The sequence below is a fragment of the Miniopterus natalensis genome, chromosome X (genome assembly GCF_054644295.1).
Source record: "Miniopterus natalensis isolate mMinNat1 chromosome X, mMinNat1.hap1, whole genome shotgun sequence".
Classification (NCBI taxonomy): Eukaryota; Metazoa; Chordata; class Mammalia; order Chiroptera; family Miniopteridae; genus Miniopterus; species Miniopterus natalensis.
In genome coordinates, this window is record NC_142103.1 from 41,018,497 (window position 1) to 41,032,385 (window position 13,889).

Here is a 13,889-nt window from a genome sequence, read left to right on the forward strand (position 1 = left end):
GTTCTAGCCACAGTGATCAGACAAGAAGAAAGAATAAAAGGCATCCAAATTGGAAAGAAGGAAGTAAAACTGTCATTATTTGCAGATGACATGATATTGTACATAGAAAATCTTAAAGATTCCAACAAAAAACTACTAGATTTAATAAATGAATTTGGCTAGGTAGCAGGATACAAAATTAACACCCAAAAATCGATGGCAGTTTTACACACCAATAGTGAACTCTCAGAAAGAGAAACTGAAAAATAAACCTCATTTACTATTGCAACAACAAAAATAAGGTACCTAGGGATACATTTATCCAAGGAAGAAAAAGACCTGAACTCAGGGAATTATATGACATTGAAGAAAGAAATTTAGGAATATTATTCTGAGTGAAATAAGCCAATCAGAGAAAGAAAAAGATCACATGATCTCACTTATAAGTGAAATTTAATGAACATAATAAACTGACGAACAAAATAGATCCAGAGGCATAGAGGCATGGGACACACTGACATATCTCAGATAGGAGGAGAGAGAGATGGGAAAAGATTAACCAAAGAACTTAAATACACATATGAAAAACCAATGGACACAGACAGTAATGTGGTGAAGGCCTGGGGTGGGCCAGGGGATGAGAAAAGGGGGAAAAAGGGGAGGAAATTGGAGGATATCTGTAATACTGTCAACAACAACAAATAATAATAATAAAATATATACACATGCATTGTTGACAATGAAAAATAAGTTAAGGAAGATAAAAATAAGTGGGAGCATATACCAAGTTCATGAATTGGAAGAATTAACAACGTTAAAATGTCCATATTGCCAAAGCAATCTATAGATTCAATGCAATCGGTAGATTAAATGCAATCCTTATTAAAATACCAATGGCATATCTCACAGATCTAAAAAAATATATTCTAAAACTTATATGGAACCAAAAAAGACCCGAATAGCCTCAGCAATCTTGAGAAAGAAGAACAAAGTTGGAGATATTACAATACCAGATATCAAACTCTACTCCAAGGCCATTGTAATGAAAACAGCCTGGTACAGGCATAAGAACAGGCATTTAGAACAAAGGAACACAACAGAGAGCTTAGAAATCAACCCACACCTTTTTGGTCAATTAATATTTGAAAAGGAGGCAAGAGTATACACTGGAGTAAAGACAGTCTCTTCAATAAATGGTGTTGGGGAAATTAGACAGGTACATGCAAAAAATGAAACTAGACCACCAACTCACACCACACACAAGAATAAACTCAAAATGGATAAAAGACTTAAATGTAAGTCGTGAAGCCACAAAAATCCTAGAAGAAAATATATGCAGCATAATTTCAGACATCTCTTGCAGCAATAATTTTGCCAACATGTCTCAGAAGGCAAAGGAAACTCAGGAAAAGATAAACAAAAGAGACTACATCAAGCTAAAAAGCTTCTGCACAGCAAAAGAAACCATCAACAAAATGAAAAAGATCCCACTGTATGGGAGAACATATTCCCCAATGATACATCCCATGAGGGTTAATTTCCAAAATATATAAAAAACTTACACAACTCAACACCAACATGACAAGCAACCCAATTAAAAAATCAGCAAAGGACACTTCTCCAAAGAGGACATAGAAATAGCCAATTGATATATGAAAAAATGCTCAATGTTGCTAATCATCAGAGAGATGCAAATTAAAACCACAATGAGGTATCACCTCACACCTGTCAGAATGGCTACCATCAACAAGTCAACAAATGAGGTGCTGGGGAGGAAGTGGAGAAAGGGGAACCCTAGTACACTGCTGGTGGGAATGCAGACTGGTGCAGCCACTGTGGAAAACAGTATGGAGGTTCCTCAAAAAATTCAAAATGGAACTGCCACTTGACCCAGTGATCCCACTTCTAGGAATATATCCTAAGAAACCTGAAACACCAATCAGAAAGAACTTATGCACCCCTAGGTTCATAGCAGCACAGTTTACAATAGCTAAGATGTGGAAACAGCCCAAGCGCCCATCAGTAGATGAGTGGATAAAAAAGCTGTGGGACATTTACACCATAGAATACTATGCAGCTGTAAAAAAGAAAAATCTCTTACCCTTTGGGAAAGCATGGATAGACCTGTAAAATATGCTAAGTGAAGTAAGCCAGTCAGAGAAAAACAAGTATCATGTGTTCTCACTGATATGTGGAATCTAATGAACAGAACAAGCTGATGAACAAAATAGATCCAGAGACATAAAAGCATGGAACATACTGAGGGATCTCAGAGGGAAGGATGGGGTGTGTAAGTGGGAGGGTGGGTGGGGAGAGGTTAATCAAAGAATGTGTATGCATATGTGCATAACTCAAGGACACAGACAATAGTATGGGGAAGGCCTGGGGAGGTGGATTAGGACTGGAAGGATCAGTTGGCTGGGGGGGTGGGGTGGGGGGGGAGGGGGGCTTCTGTAATACTTGTAACAATAAATTTACAAAGAAGAAAATATATATTTGGCTAAATGCTGGCTTAGAGATCAGCAATTGCTTTATTGTCTACATAGAATGCTGAGAAGTCAAATAGCACCACTTAGCAAAGTACCTTTTTACATTAAATATCACTGGATTATACTGTTAAAATGGGAATTTGTACAAACTCACAACTGCTTTCACTAATTTTCTCTGAGTATTTTTATGTTTCCATTTCCCATTCCAATCTTCTTAAATCTGTCTTCCTAACCTCTCCTTCCTATTTTAGCTTTATTTCAAGGTCTTCATCAGTAGAATTTGCCAAAGAGCCAATTTAAATTAGGAAATGAAAGCTAGGCTGCACTAATTATTAAGATTATAGATATGATATTAATAGTGAAGCAATTAGGACATTGTACAAGCTATATTAGTCAGCTGTATTTAGTCAAAATATTTAAAATGAAAGGTACAGAAATCTGCTTTATGCCAGGATAATTTTTTCTTGGCATTGGATTAAATACAGCATTTATATTTATCCCACATCTCTTATTTAGATCTGTGAACATATATGACTGGTAGTTCTGTATTTTGAATTCTGAAGATTTCTTCAGCCAATTTGCCCACCTCCACTATTGCTCCAACTATTCAAACTGTAAATCCTCTAGCTAGCTTAGTATGGCAGCTTTATATTTAATGAGAATATTAAGATTGTTTTACTGATCTCTATCCTAAGGACCCACTTTATAGTTTTTCTGTGTAAATTGAGCTTCTGCTCTGAAGTATTGCAAATATTGTTTCTCAATTCATTTCTAAGCTCCTACTCAACCCTCATTTATGATTCATTAAAGAAGTGACAAAAGCAACCAAATTTTGTAGTATTGTTGGGAACAGGATAGTTCCTGTAGTTGTGAATATATCTGATTTAGTAATTTCCTCCATCTATTTTTAAAATAATCTAAAAATGACTATAGTAGCCTTTAATGTGTTCCTTGTTATACTGTCTTTCAGAATTCATTGTTTTCAATCAACAAAATGTTCCTGAATACAAAAGCCCAAAGTTTATTGTTTGACAATTTTAAAATTTTTACTCTGTGCTCATACAACTTTCCAATGACTCTTTTAATATACATGGTAAGAATTATAGTTAACCCGAGGCACTTAGTGTGATATCTATTTTTAACAACTAATTCCAAGTCAATTGTGTGAGTCAGAGAGGAAATTAAAGACTGAGGAAGTATTGTATTTCCTAAACATCAAAAGGTGAAAGTTCAAAAAGTATCTTTAAAAAAAGATAAAGGAAACAAGACATTGTAAGAAAAGACATAATATAAAAATTAATTTTATAATTTTGTGAAATAATGTGAATAGTTACATTTTTAGATGTAATACTGATTTATATAGACAAATGCTATCCCCTTAATGTTTTTGCTATACTTAGTTTTTTTCCCTCTTTGCTTTTCTTTTTTGTTTTTTTGTTCTTAAATGCTCACCCTGGTTTTTCAATAGATGCTAAAGCCTGCAAAGAGAGGGGTCAATTTTGTTGTTGCCATTCCTCTTTCATCTAAGATAGTGGCAGTATAGCAAATAATGACATAGAATTTGAGTAAGAATTCCATTTCCAGTATTTCTATGTATTTGTCCTTGAGTTGGTTGTTTAGCCTTAAAGAGCCTTAATTTTTTCATCTGTAAAATTGAGGTAATAAAATCTATCTTGTAGCATTATTGTGGGGATTAGAAAGGATATTTGCAAAATCTCAATCAAGGATCAGGTACTCGTACTCAAAAATAGTAGTTTTTATTATTGTTGTAGTTGCCTGCAACTTTCCATAAAACCTATTATGTTTCCATACACCAGGTACTCAGAGAATCTCAAAATGATGGCCTTACTTCCTTACATATCAAACTGTGGTAATGGAGTAATGGGATTATAGGCATACATCATTTGAGAGAGAGAGATATTTGTTGTTCCACTTATTTATGCTTCATTGGTTGAATCTTGCATGTGCCCTGACTGGGGATCTAACCTGCAACCTTCGTGTATCAGGATGATGACTGTCTAACAAATTGAGCTACCTGGCCAGGGCGCATTTCACCTATTTTTAGAAACTGATAAGGAGTTATAGATACTTACTACTATTTATTTTATTTTTTAATTTAAGTACAGTTGATATACAATATTACATTAGTTATATTAGTTTCAGGTGTACAATATAGATATAGTGATTTGACATTTTTATACCTTAAAGTGTGAGCACTCCACTAATTCTAGTAATCATCTGTCACCCTATAAACTTATTACAATATTATTGACTACATTCCCCCTTCATCTTCTTTACCTATCACCCCACTCCCTCCTTTCTGCTAACCATACCTTTGGTCTCTGTTTCTATGAGTCTGTTTTTGTTTTGTAACATGCACTTATGCAATATTAACTTAAACAGGAGCTTGAAAAATTAATGAAATTAGAAAATAAATATAAAAATTAAACAAATGAACACAAAATTTTCCATTTCTCATTGTGCAGGTTAGTATTTTTTTTTTTAATCTGAAATTAAGAATAACTATGCTAACATTTTTGTATTTAGCACTCTATTAATTTAAATATGAAACAAAACATTTTTTTAATCCTCACCAGAGGATATTTTTTTCATTGTTTTTTTCAGCGGGAATGGAAGGGGGGGAGAGAGAGAGAGAGAAAGAGAGAGAGAGAGAGAGAGAGAGAGAGAGAGAGAGAGAGAGAGAGAGAGACATCAGTGTGAAAGAGACACATTGGTTACCTCCTGCACATGCTCTGACCCAGGTCGGGGACTGAACCTCCAACTGAGGTACTTGCCCTTGGCTGGAATCAAACCTGGGATCCTTCAGTCCGCAGGTTGATGCTCTAACCACTGAAACAAACCAGCTAGGGCTAAACAAGACACATTTTAAAAGGCAGTTAACCAAAGAACTTATATGCATATATGCATAACTTATAGACACAGACAATAGTGCAGTGAAGGCCTGGGGACGGGGGTAGGTGTGAGGTAGAAGGGGTCAAAGGGGGACATCTGTAATACTTACAACAATAAAGATAAATTTAAAATAAATAAATAAATAAATAAATACATAAATAAATAAATACCTTAATACTAAAAACAAAAGGTGGTTATTATTCTATTCAACAAAATGCAATAAAATATCAAGTTGCCAGACTTGAAATTAATTATAGGATCTCATTGTATTAGTTATTTTCTGAAGCACATTAGTTCTATGAAGATACCCTACTACTTACTTTAGAAATAGTTGCATTTGCAAGCTCTTGTTTTATAGTTTTATGATTAATTGGTGTATCTCTTATATAATCTTCCAGTTGTAGATAAAGAAAATCAGTTTCAGTAACACAGAACTTTGATTCTTGCATCATTTTCTACAGGTATCAAATGACATTTATATGTGTAATTTGCCAAATTTTAAGTGGATTTGTTTTATTTCCTACAAAGGCAACCCTTAATCACAAAACATTTGCCTCATTGTTGCCTCATTGGCAACATGGAGCTACAGACTGAGAAATCAAGTGTAAAGAGGTAGAGCTATAAAAAAATTGGTTTTAAGAAGGGTTCAAGGCAGATATGTTGGCTTCAGAAGCTATTCCCTATTCTGTTTGATAAAATTCTTATGTGAAACCATTCCTTTATTCCAGGTTTGAATTTCTGATCTTGTTATCAATATGTTGAGGTTCTTTTTAATTGGTCCTTGAGCATCTAACAGGACACTGACAGCAAGGAGTTAGGGGCCAATCTTCTATTTCTGTCAGAAAGCAACTTTGGAGGACCTAGACCCTTCCTTTTATAATACACCTAAACAAGTTTTCCTTGAAAATATCATATATTGCAAAGTGAATATTCAAATTAAAAATTTTCTGCCATAAAAGTTTCTATTAAGAGTTTAGCCAACACTAATTAAAGGGTTATATCCCATAAGGTACAAAAAAAAACAGGTTACAAAATTATATAAAGTACCCTATTTATGAAAATTAGCTTTAGATGCATACACATTTAAATATGACTTTAATACTACCCTTATAATTCGGCGGGTGTTCTGAATATACCTTCCTTTTTGAATGATACTTTCTAAATCAATTAATTTGTTCCTATTACCTTTCATAGCATCCATGCCTCCCACAGCATAAAGTGCGCCCACGGTTGATTTTCTAGGCTTTGTCCGAGGGCTTTGCATCATGGGCCTTCTTTCAGGTAAGAGATGATACTTCATAGCTTCTATCAGGAGTTTCTGACATTCAAGATCACCAGTAAACATGGAACTATTTTCAAGATCTGCCAGTAACTGAAAAGTAATGATACATGGTACATAAAGTGAAGAGCCCACCATTAGAAAGGACATATTTTTATTTACATAACTTTGGAGAAAACTCAAGCTAATTCAAATGTAGAACTGTTATTATTTAATATTTTAACTCATTTAGTCACATAGTTTATGTTCACTTATGACTTAAAATGGTTAAAAGTCTCATGGTGTTAGCTAATGATCTATGAAGATTTATTTGACATATCCATCTTTTAAATATATATGCCGATAATCTCGAGGAGTGAAAGTGAAAGAGCACTCATAAAATGTGTTCCTGAAGGCAGTAAAAGAAAATGGCTTTGTATGCACAAAGCAAGCATCTTCCAATCTGTGGCATGGAGCTAGAAAAGCAGTCATGTTTTTGGCGGATTTAGGGGAGGTGGTACAAACATGCCCAGTTAAAATAAAATAATATCACCCCCAGGAAGCTGCACCTTTATCATTAAATTATTTCTGTAATGTATTCTGAAAGTAGGGCTTTTTTACCTTTATACGTATATGTGTACATCAGTACGGTACCTGTGTTAGCAATGCCAATGCATCAGCACTGATAGGTGAGTAATCCTTCTAACCATTACTCCCAGGCAGTCAATAAGATGCTTATTGAATGGGATGAGCTAGGTAAAAGTATTTTTCCTGAGATGAGTTAAGAAGTTTAGCTCTGTTTTAGAATTTTGTCAAGAGTTATTTAGATTAATTTCTTTGAGTTTGGGGTCCGCTGTGTCATGGGGAGGGATAGCAACAAGCAGATTATTGGAATGGAGGTGCTAATCTCACTCCATAAAACTTCACAGAAGTTTCCTGTTCAGTACTGGTTAACTCCAGCTCTGTTCTCACTCCAACCTGTCATCTCTGATTAATCACTGTTTTGACTTGACTAGTGAGACCCAGGCATTTCCTTAATTCAAACACTTCTGAAAGTAAGTTTGAAAACTGGGCTATACAGTTTTCTGATTTGTTTTTTTAATATTCTTCAGAGATTTATGACCATTTAAAAATATGTTTAGCCCTGCCAGGCATGGCTCAGTGGTTGAGCGTCGACCTGGGATCTGGGCGATCGGGGTTCGATTCCCGGTAGGGGCACATGCTCAGGTTGTGGGCTGCAGCCGATCAATGACTCTCTCATTGTTCATGTTTCTATCTCTCTCTCTCCCTCTCCTTTCCTCTCTCTGAAATCAATAAAGATATATTAATATATATATATATATATAATTTATTGGATATTTGTTTACAGTTACTTTTAAAATTGTTTTGGAAATTTATATTCTGTATGCCATTAGCCAGCCACCAGGAAATGTTCCCACTGTCCACATTTTAAGCATAAGGCCTACTCAAGGGTGGGAGGCCAAGGAATCACTGGTTGTGTCTTTGGGCTAAAAATTTCCCCTCACTGCAATAAAGAGTTCAAACTAAGCATTTTGCTGAAAGAATTCCATATAGATTTAATGCATTGTAAAGTTAAAGGTTTCTGATCCTTATACCAGAGCATCTAAAAATTTTGCATATCTTAAAATCATCTGGAGAACTTGTTAAAACACAGATTCTTTGGCATCACCCCCAGAAATTATTTTGGTAGTTCTGCAGTAGGGGCCTGAGAGATTGAGTTTCTGACAAGCTCCCAGGCAATGCTATGTTGCTGGTCCAGGGACATTTTGAGCAGCACAGCCTTAAGGAATCTAATAAGTTGAATAGATCATCTCATGAGAATAACACACAAGTGTATACACATTCATATGAACACATAAAATTTCTATAGTTTCTTAACCTTGGGTCTAAAATAACATATATATATTTTAATGTTCCTCTTTTTGATGTTACTATTGCCTTACCTTTTGGATAAATTTGCTATACTTAGGAGAGCAGTCAATGTTCTTTCATTAAATATGGAGAGATCCTTAAGAATAAATATGTACTTCCATGGGATTTAATTACCAACGGAAAGTTAACAAACTAGAGAAACTAGCAGTTCAACTTTAACATTTAATTATTAAGTTTTTGAAAATCAATTTATTTTAATGTTTATGAAACTTCTGCCCCACTAAGTACAGATAAGGTCCCTCCTTCCAAAGTGGATGATGTCTGAGGATTTTAGTCACAAGCTGCATAGTATATGAAGTGTGCATATGTGGAACATATTCATGAATATATAATATGTAAATTATATCCACTATTGGTCAATTTGCTACGAGAAATAATTGTGGTTATCACCAATGGTAGAATTATGTAGAGACTTCACTCTAACTTCACTAAATTTCACATACTAATATTCAGTATGAGTTGGGTCAATCTTAAATCTTATCCAAGGGTGTTGGTTTTTAGAATCATTTTTACTATAGGCTTTCAGTACGCATGACTTGGATGTCATTATAATATTGCTTAAGTGTATCTGAAACTACTATAGTACACTTTCAATCATAGTACTAATTATCCATGTTAGTAGGTATTATCCAGAATCTAACTCCTTTCTACAGTCCCCTCTGGGATGCTCTTCTACTGAAAATTATCTCCTTGCCTAGAAGTCAGCTGGGAAAGAAAAAGTTAGCTGTCCTTTTTCCTGTTTGTTACAAGTGCTGTTTGGTGAGAGAAAACTGCAACAAATGAGTATGCTGAAGTTTGGGGATTATCTGTAGGTTTTTAAAAATCTTTATTTCCTCTCTTTTCATCACTAATATTGCTAATTGAAGGTTGGGTATGTCCTTCTGCCAAATAAACCCTGCACACTTCAAACCAAAAATCCTCTGAATAAAATAAAATGAGAAAAACCAGGAATGGATTAATGCCTAGTGGTAGTCTGAACTATAATTACATTATTGGTACATTTCCATACCTGTGGTGGAAGTAATGGCAGTCTGATATAAGAAAGCAGCCTGGCTAGCTCTTGTTGCCTAGCCTGCACATCATGTCCCACCCAATGCATCAGAGCGTGGAAAATGGTTTCTTCATCAGGCACGTTAATATCATCACTGCACAGAAGTTTGGAGATTTCATTAGCTGGAAGCAGGAGGAATTCTTGATTCTTTATTACCTCAATGAAGTGTTCCTAGAAAAGAAAGATTATCTACTGAAACTTTGTACTTTAGACATTTCTTAACAAAATAAGCATGTCAAAGAATTTCACTTTGTTAAAATTCACAAAAGGCCAGAGATACATATATATGCATTTATAACAAATAGGTGCTATTGCTGCCTATAGCAAGAAGCATGGGGAAGTCTTCTGAAGCTGAGGAGCCAAATGCTTCTACTGGAAATTATTTAAAAACACAAGGAAAGACCATAACTGTTTCAGAGTTCATAAGGATAGTGTACAATTTGATACAAGTGCTTTTCTCTCTCAGCTGTTGTAGGTGGCAACAGCTTATAACTACAGAAATGACTAATGTCATATTGGTCTTTAGCCAAAAGCCTTAAGAGAAGGCTGAAAATTTTCAGGTTGGAGGTTTTCTTGAATGTCTGGGAGAGAGAGCTAGCTCTGGCTGTAAACACAGAGAACAACCTACTGAATTTCTTTGAGATGTTGAAATGAAAAGAAAAAAAAAAGATTGATGAAAAACCCTTTTCCCTTGATCTCCAGCAGGTGACGTTCAAGAGGCAGCTGATCAATGACTCTCTCATCATTGATGTTTCTCTCTCTCTCCCTCTCCCTTCTTCTCTCTGAAATCAATGGAATATATTTAAAAACAAAACAAAACACACACACACACACACACACACACAAAACCCTTTTCTCTTATGGAAAAGCATGGTCATCTATTAATCAAGGCAAAGGTATCTTTTGCAATGGTTAACAATCTGTAGATTCAGAATCATTTAAGAGTTTCCCATGGGTTTTATTAAGGGGTATGGGATTATCTTTCAATTTTTATATATTATACCTCAATTTTCCCTCTGTCAGGGTGTTTTGTCAACCATCAAATTTCAGGCAGCTGTGTTTCAACTTTATTTTATTGAAACACCACTATGTTTTTTTCAATTTATAATGTTATATATTTTTCTTTGACAACACAATAATCATTTCCAACATTTTTTATAATAAAGATCTCAAATTTCAAATGTAACAAAAAATACTTCTGAAAAGACGATAAACATATCTAGTTGGTAATTTACATTTTACAATAAATAGATATTCTAAAAGCAGTTTAAGACAGCTTCTGAGTAACTGGGGAATCTGGGTAAATCATATCACTTCCTGAGCTCCACTCTGAGTTTAATAATTATGGAACTGAGTTAGTCGAACAGCAAACGTAGCCATATAAAAATCATCAAGTTTGATAGAGCCATCAGGAATCTCTGGTACCATAAATTGCAAGTTAACTTACTTATTTAGACAAACTACCCTCTTGTGACTAAGGCAAGCAATTGAGAAAGAACTGAGTGTCTTATTGGTAGCAGATTACCTTGGTTGAAAAGCCTCTAGCCTACAGCAAAATAATGGAGCTAGTCTTACAACTAATACTACATAACACATGTACAGAGTTTCACACTTATCAGATTTCTTTAAAAAATATTGTCATCACCAATGCAGTCTTGTGGAAGGTGGAATTATTCTGATAGGAAAACAAGCTATGTGATTGTTTGGTCTCCTGTGCAGTAAATGGCAAAGTATAGGCCTATCTTGGAGATATTGCAGGTTCAATTCCAGACCACCACAATGAACTGAATATCACAATAAAGTGAGTCATACAAATTTTTTGGTTTCTCAGTGCATATAAAATTTATGTTAAACCACACTGTAGTCTATTAATTATGCAATGAAGTTATGTCTATAAAAATAAAGTACATACCTTAATTTAAATACTTTATTGCTAAAAAATGCAAATTATCATCTGAGCTTTTAATGAGACATAGTATGTTTGCTGGTAGAGGGTTTTGCCTAGATGTTGATGGCTGCTGATTGATCAGGGTGGTAGCTGCTATGAAAATTTCTTAAAATAAGTAATTAAGTGGCTATGGAAATTTCTTAAAATAAGAAAACAATGAAGTTTAATGCATTAATGGACTCTTTTACAAATAATTTCTCTGTAGCATACAATGTTATTTGATAGCATTTTAACCACAGTAGAACTTCCTTTGGAATCTATCCTCTCAAACCCTGTTTCTGCTTTATTCACTAAATTTATGTAATATTTTAAATCATTTGTTGTCATTTCAACAATCTTCACAGCATCTTCACCAGGAGCAGATTTCATCTCAAAAAACACTTATTTTTGCTCATCCAAAAGAAGCAACTCCTCATCCTTTAAAATCTTATCATAAGATTTCAGTAATTCAATCACACTTCACAATCCACTTCTAATTCTAGTTTTCTTGCTATTTCCACTACTTTCTCAGTTATTTCCTCCAACGAAGTCTTGAACCTCTCAAAGTTATTCCATGAGGGTTGGAATAAAATTTTTCCAAACACTTAATTTGATATTTTGACTTCTCATGAATCATCCCAGTGCATGAAACATATTCAATGGCCAATGTGGGTCATATACAGTCAATCAAATTGAATTATGCATTTGAGAAAGTTAAGAAATTATTGAAGTGTTTTATATGATGGCTATATTTAAATACAGCCAGAAGTTGGATTTTTGGATAGATCTTGTTATGGCTTCAGAGTGGCTGCCTGATGAGATTATTGAAAATAGCCTGGCAATATAATTAGAGAAAAAAATAAATGTACTGGTTTAAATTATCTAGATATGGCATAAAGATTAATTTTAGATTGTTTAAATTGTTTTAAATTGTTTTATTTTGGAATTATTTTCTCTTAATTTCAAGGTAAACACTTTCTTCTATGCACCTTCCCAAGAGTATTTTTTGTACATTTGGTTTGGTATTCATTTTCTTTATGTTTTAACTTGTCTTTATTATTGAAAGTGTTACAAATGTCTCCTTTGTCCCACCATTGATCCCTTTTACCCTGAACCCACCTAGGCCTTCATCACAGTATTGTCTGTGTCCATAGGTTACGCAAATATCCATATAAGGTCTTAGGTTAACCTCTCCACACCTAGCGACCCACCCCTGCCTTTGTTCTGAGATTCATCAGCCTGTTCCATGCTTCTATCTAGGATCGATTTTGTTCATCAGTTTATTATGTTCATTAGATCCCACATAGTAGAGAGATCATGTGGTACTTGTCTTTCTCTTACTGGCTTATTTCACTTAGCATAATACTCTCCAGGTTCCACCATGCTGTCTCAAAAGGTAAGGGATCCTTTGTTTTTACAGCTGCATAGTATTCCATGGTATAAATGTCTGAGAAGATGTTTGATATAATTTCAATCATCTTGAACTTGTAGACTTGTTTTGTGTCCTAATAAGTGGTATATCTTTGAGAATGTCCCATGGGCACATGAGGACAATGTCTATTCTGCAGCTTTGGAGTGAACTGTAAATGTCAATTAAATCCATCTGAGCTAGTGTGTCAATTAGAGTCACTGTTTCCTTGTTGATTGTTTGTCTGGGAATCTATCCAGTAAAGTCAGTGGGGTGTTAAAGTCCCCTACTATGACTATTGCTGCAGATCATTCCCCTAAAGCCCTCAAGAAGTTTTTGCTGTTTTGTTTTGTTTTTCTCAGCCTGTGTGAGTCTTTTTTTCTGAGGTGGGTCTTTTACAGGCAGCACATGCTTGGGTCTTGTTTTCTTATCCATTCAGTTACTCTATGTCTTTTCATTAGAGCCTTTAATCGATTTAGATTTGTGGTTATTATTGATGCTTATCTATTGCCATTTTAATTTTTTATGCCTATGTTTCTCATTCTATTTCAACTTCTTATTACAGCAGTTCCTTTAACATTTTTTGCAATGCTGGTTTAGTGGTGATAATGTCCTTTAGCCTTTTTTTTGTCTGGGAAGCTCTTTATTTCACCAACTATGTTGAATGACAGCCTGGCCAGATAGAATATTCTTGGTTTCAAATCCTTGTTTTTCATTCGGTTGAATACTTCATGCCATTCGTTTCTGGCCTGTAGAGTTTCTGATGAGAAATCAGCTGACAGCCTTATGGGAGCTCCTTTGTAGGTAACAGATTGTTTTTCTCTTGCTGCCTTTAAGATTCCCTGTCTTAAATTTTTGGCATTTTAATTATGATGTGTCTGGGCATGGGCATCTTTGGGTTCTTGCTTGGG

The 13,889-nt window shown here is 34.7% G+C and overlaps 1 protein-coding gene across 1 annotated transcript in view; it reads right to left on the minus strand.

Moving 5' to 3' along the window:
* The window catches only part of KLHL4 (kelch like family member 4), a 72,462-nt gene that overhangs the window by 14,839 nt on the left and 43,734 nt on the right, over positions 1–13,889 (minus strand). Inside the window, exons 5-6 of the mRNA XM_016205751.2 lie at positions 9,602–9,814; positions 6,567–6,753 (exon numbers count right to left, since the gene is read on the minus strand). Of these exons, the coding sequence (XP_016061237.2) occupies positions 6,567–6,753; positions 9,602–9,814 (400 nt within the window). The remainder of the gene's footprint in view (positions 1–6,566; positions 6,754–9,601; positions 9,815–13,889) is intronic.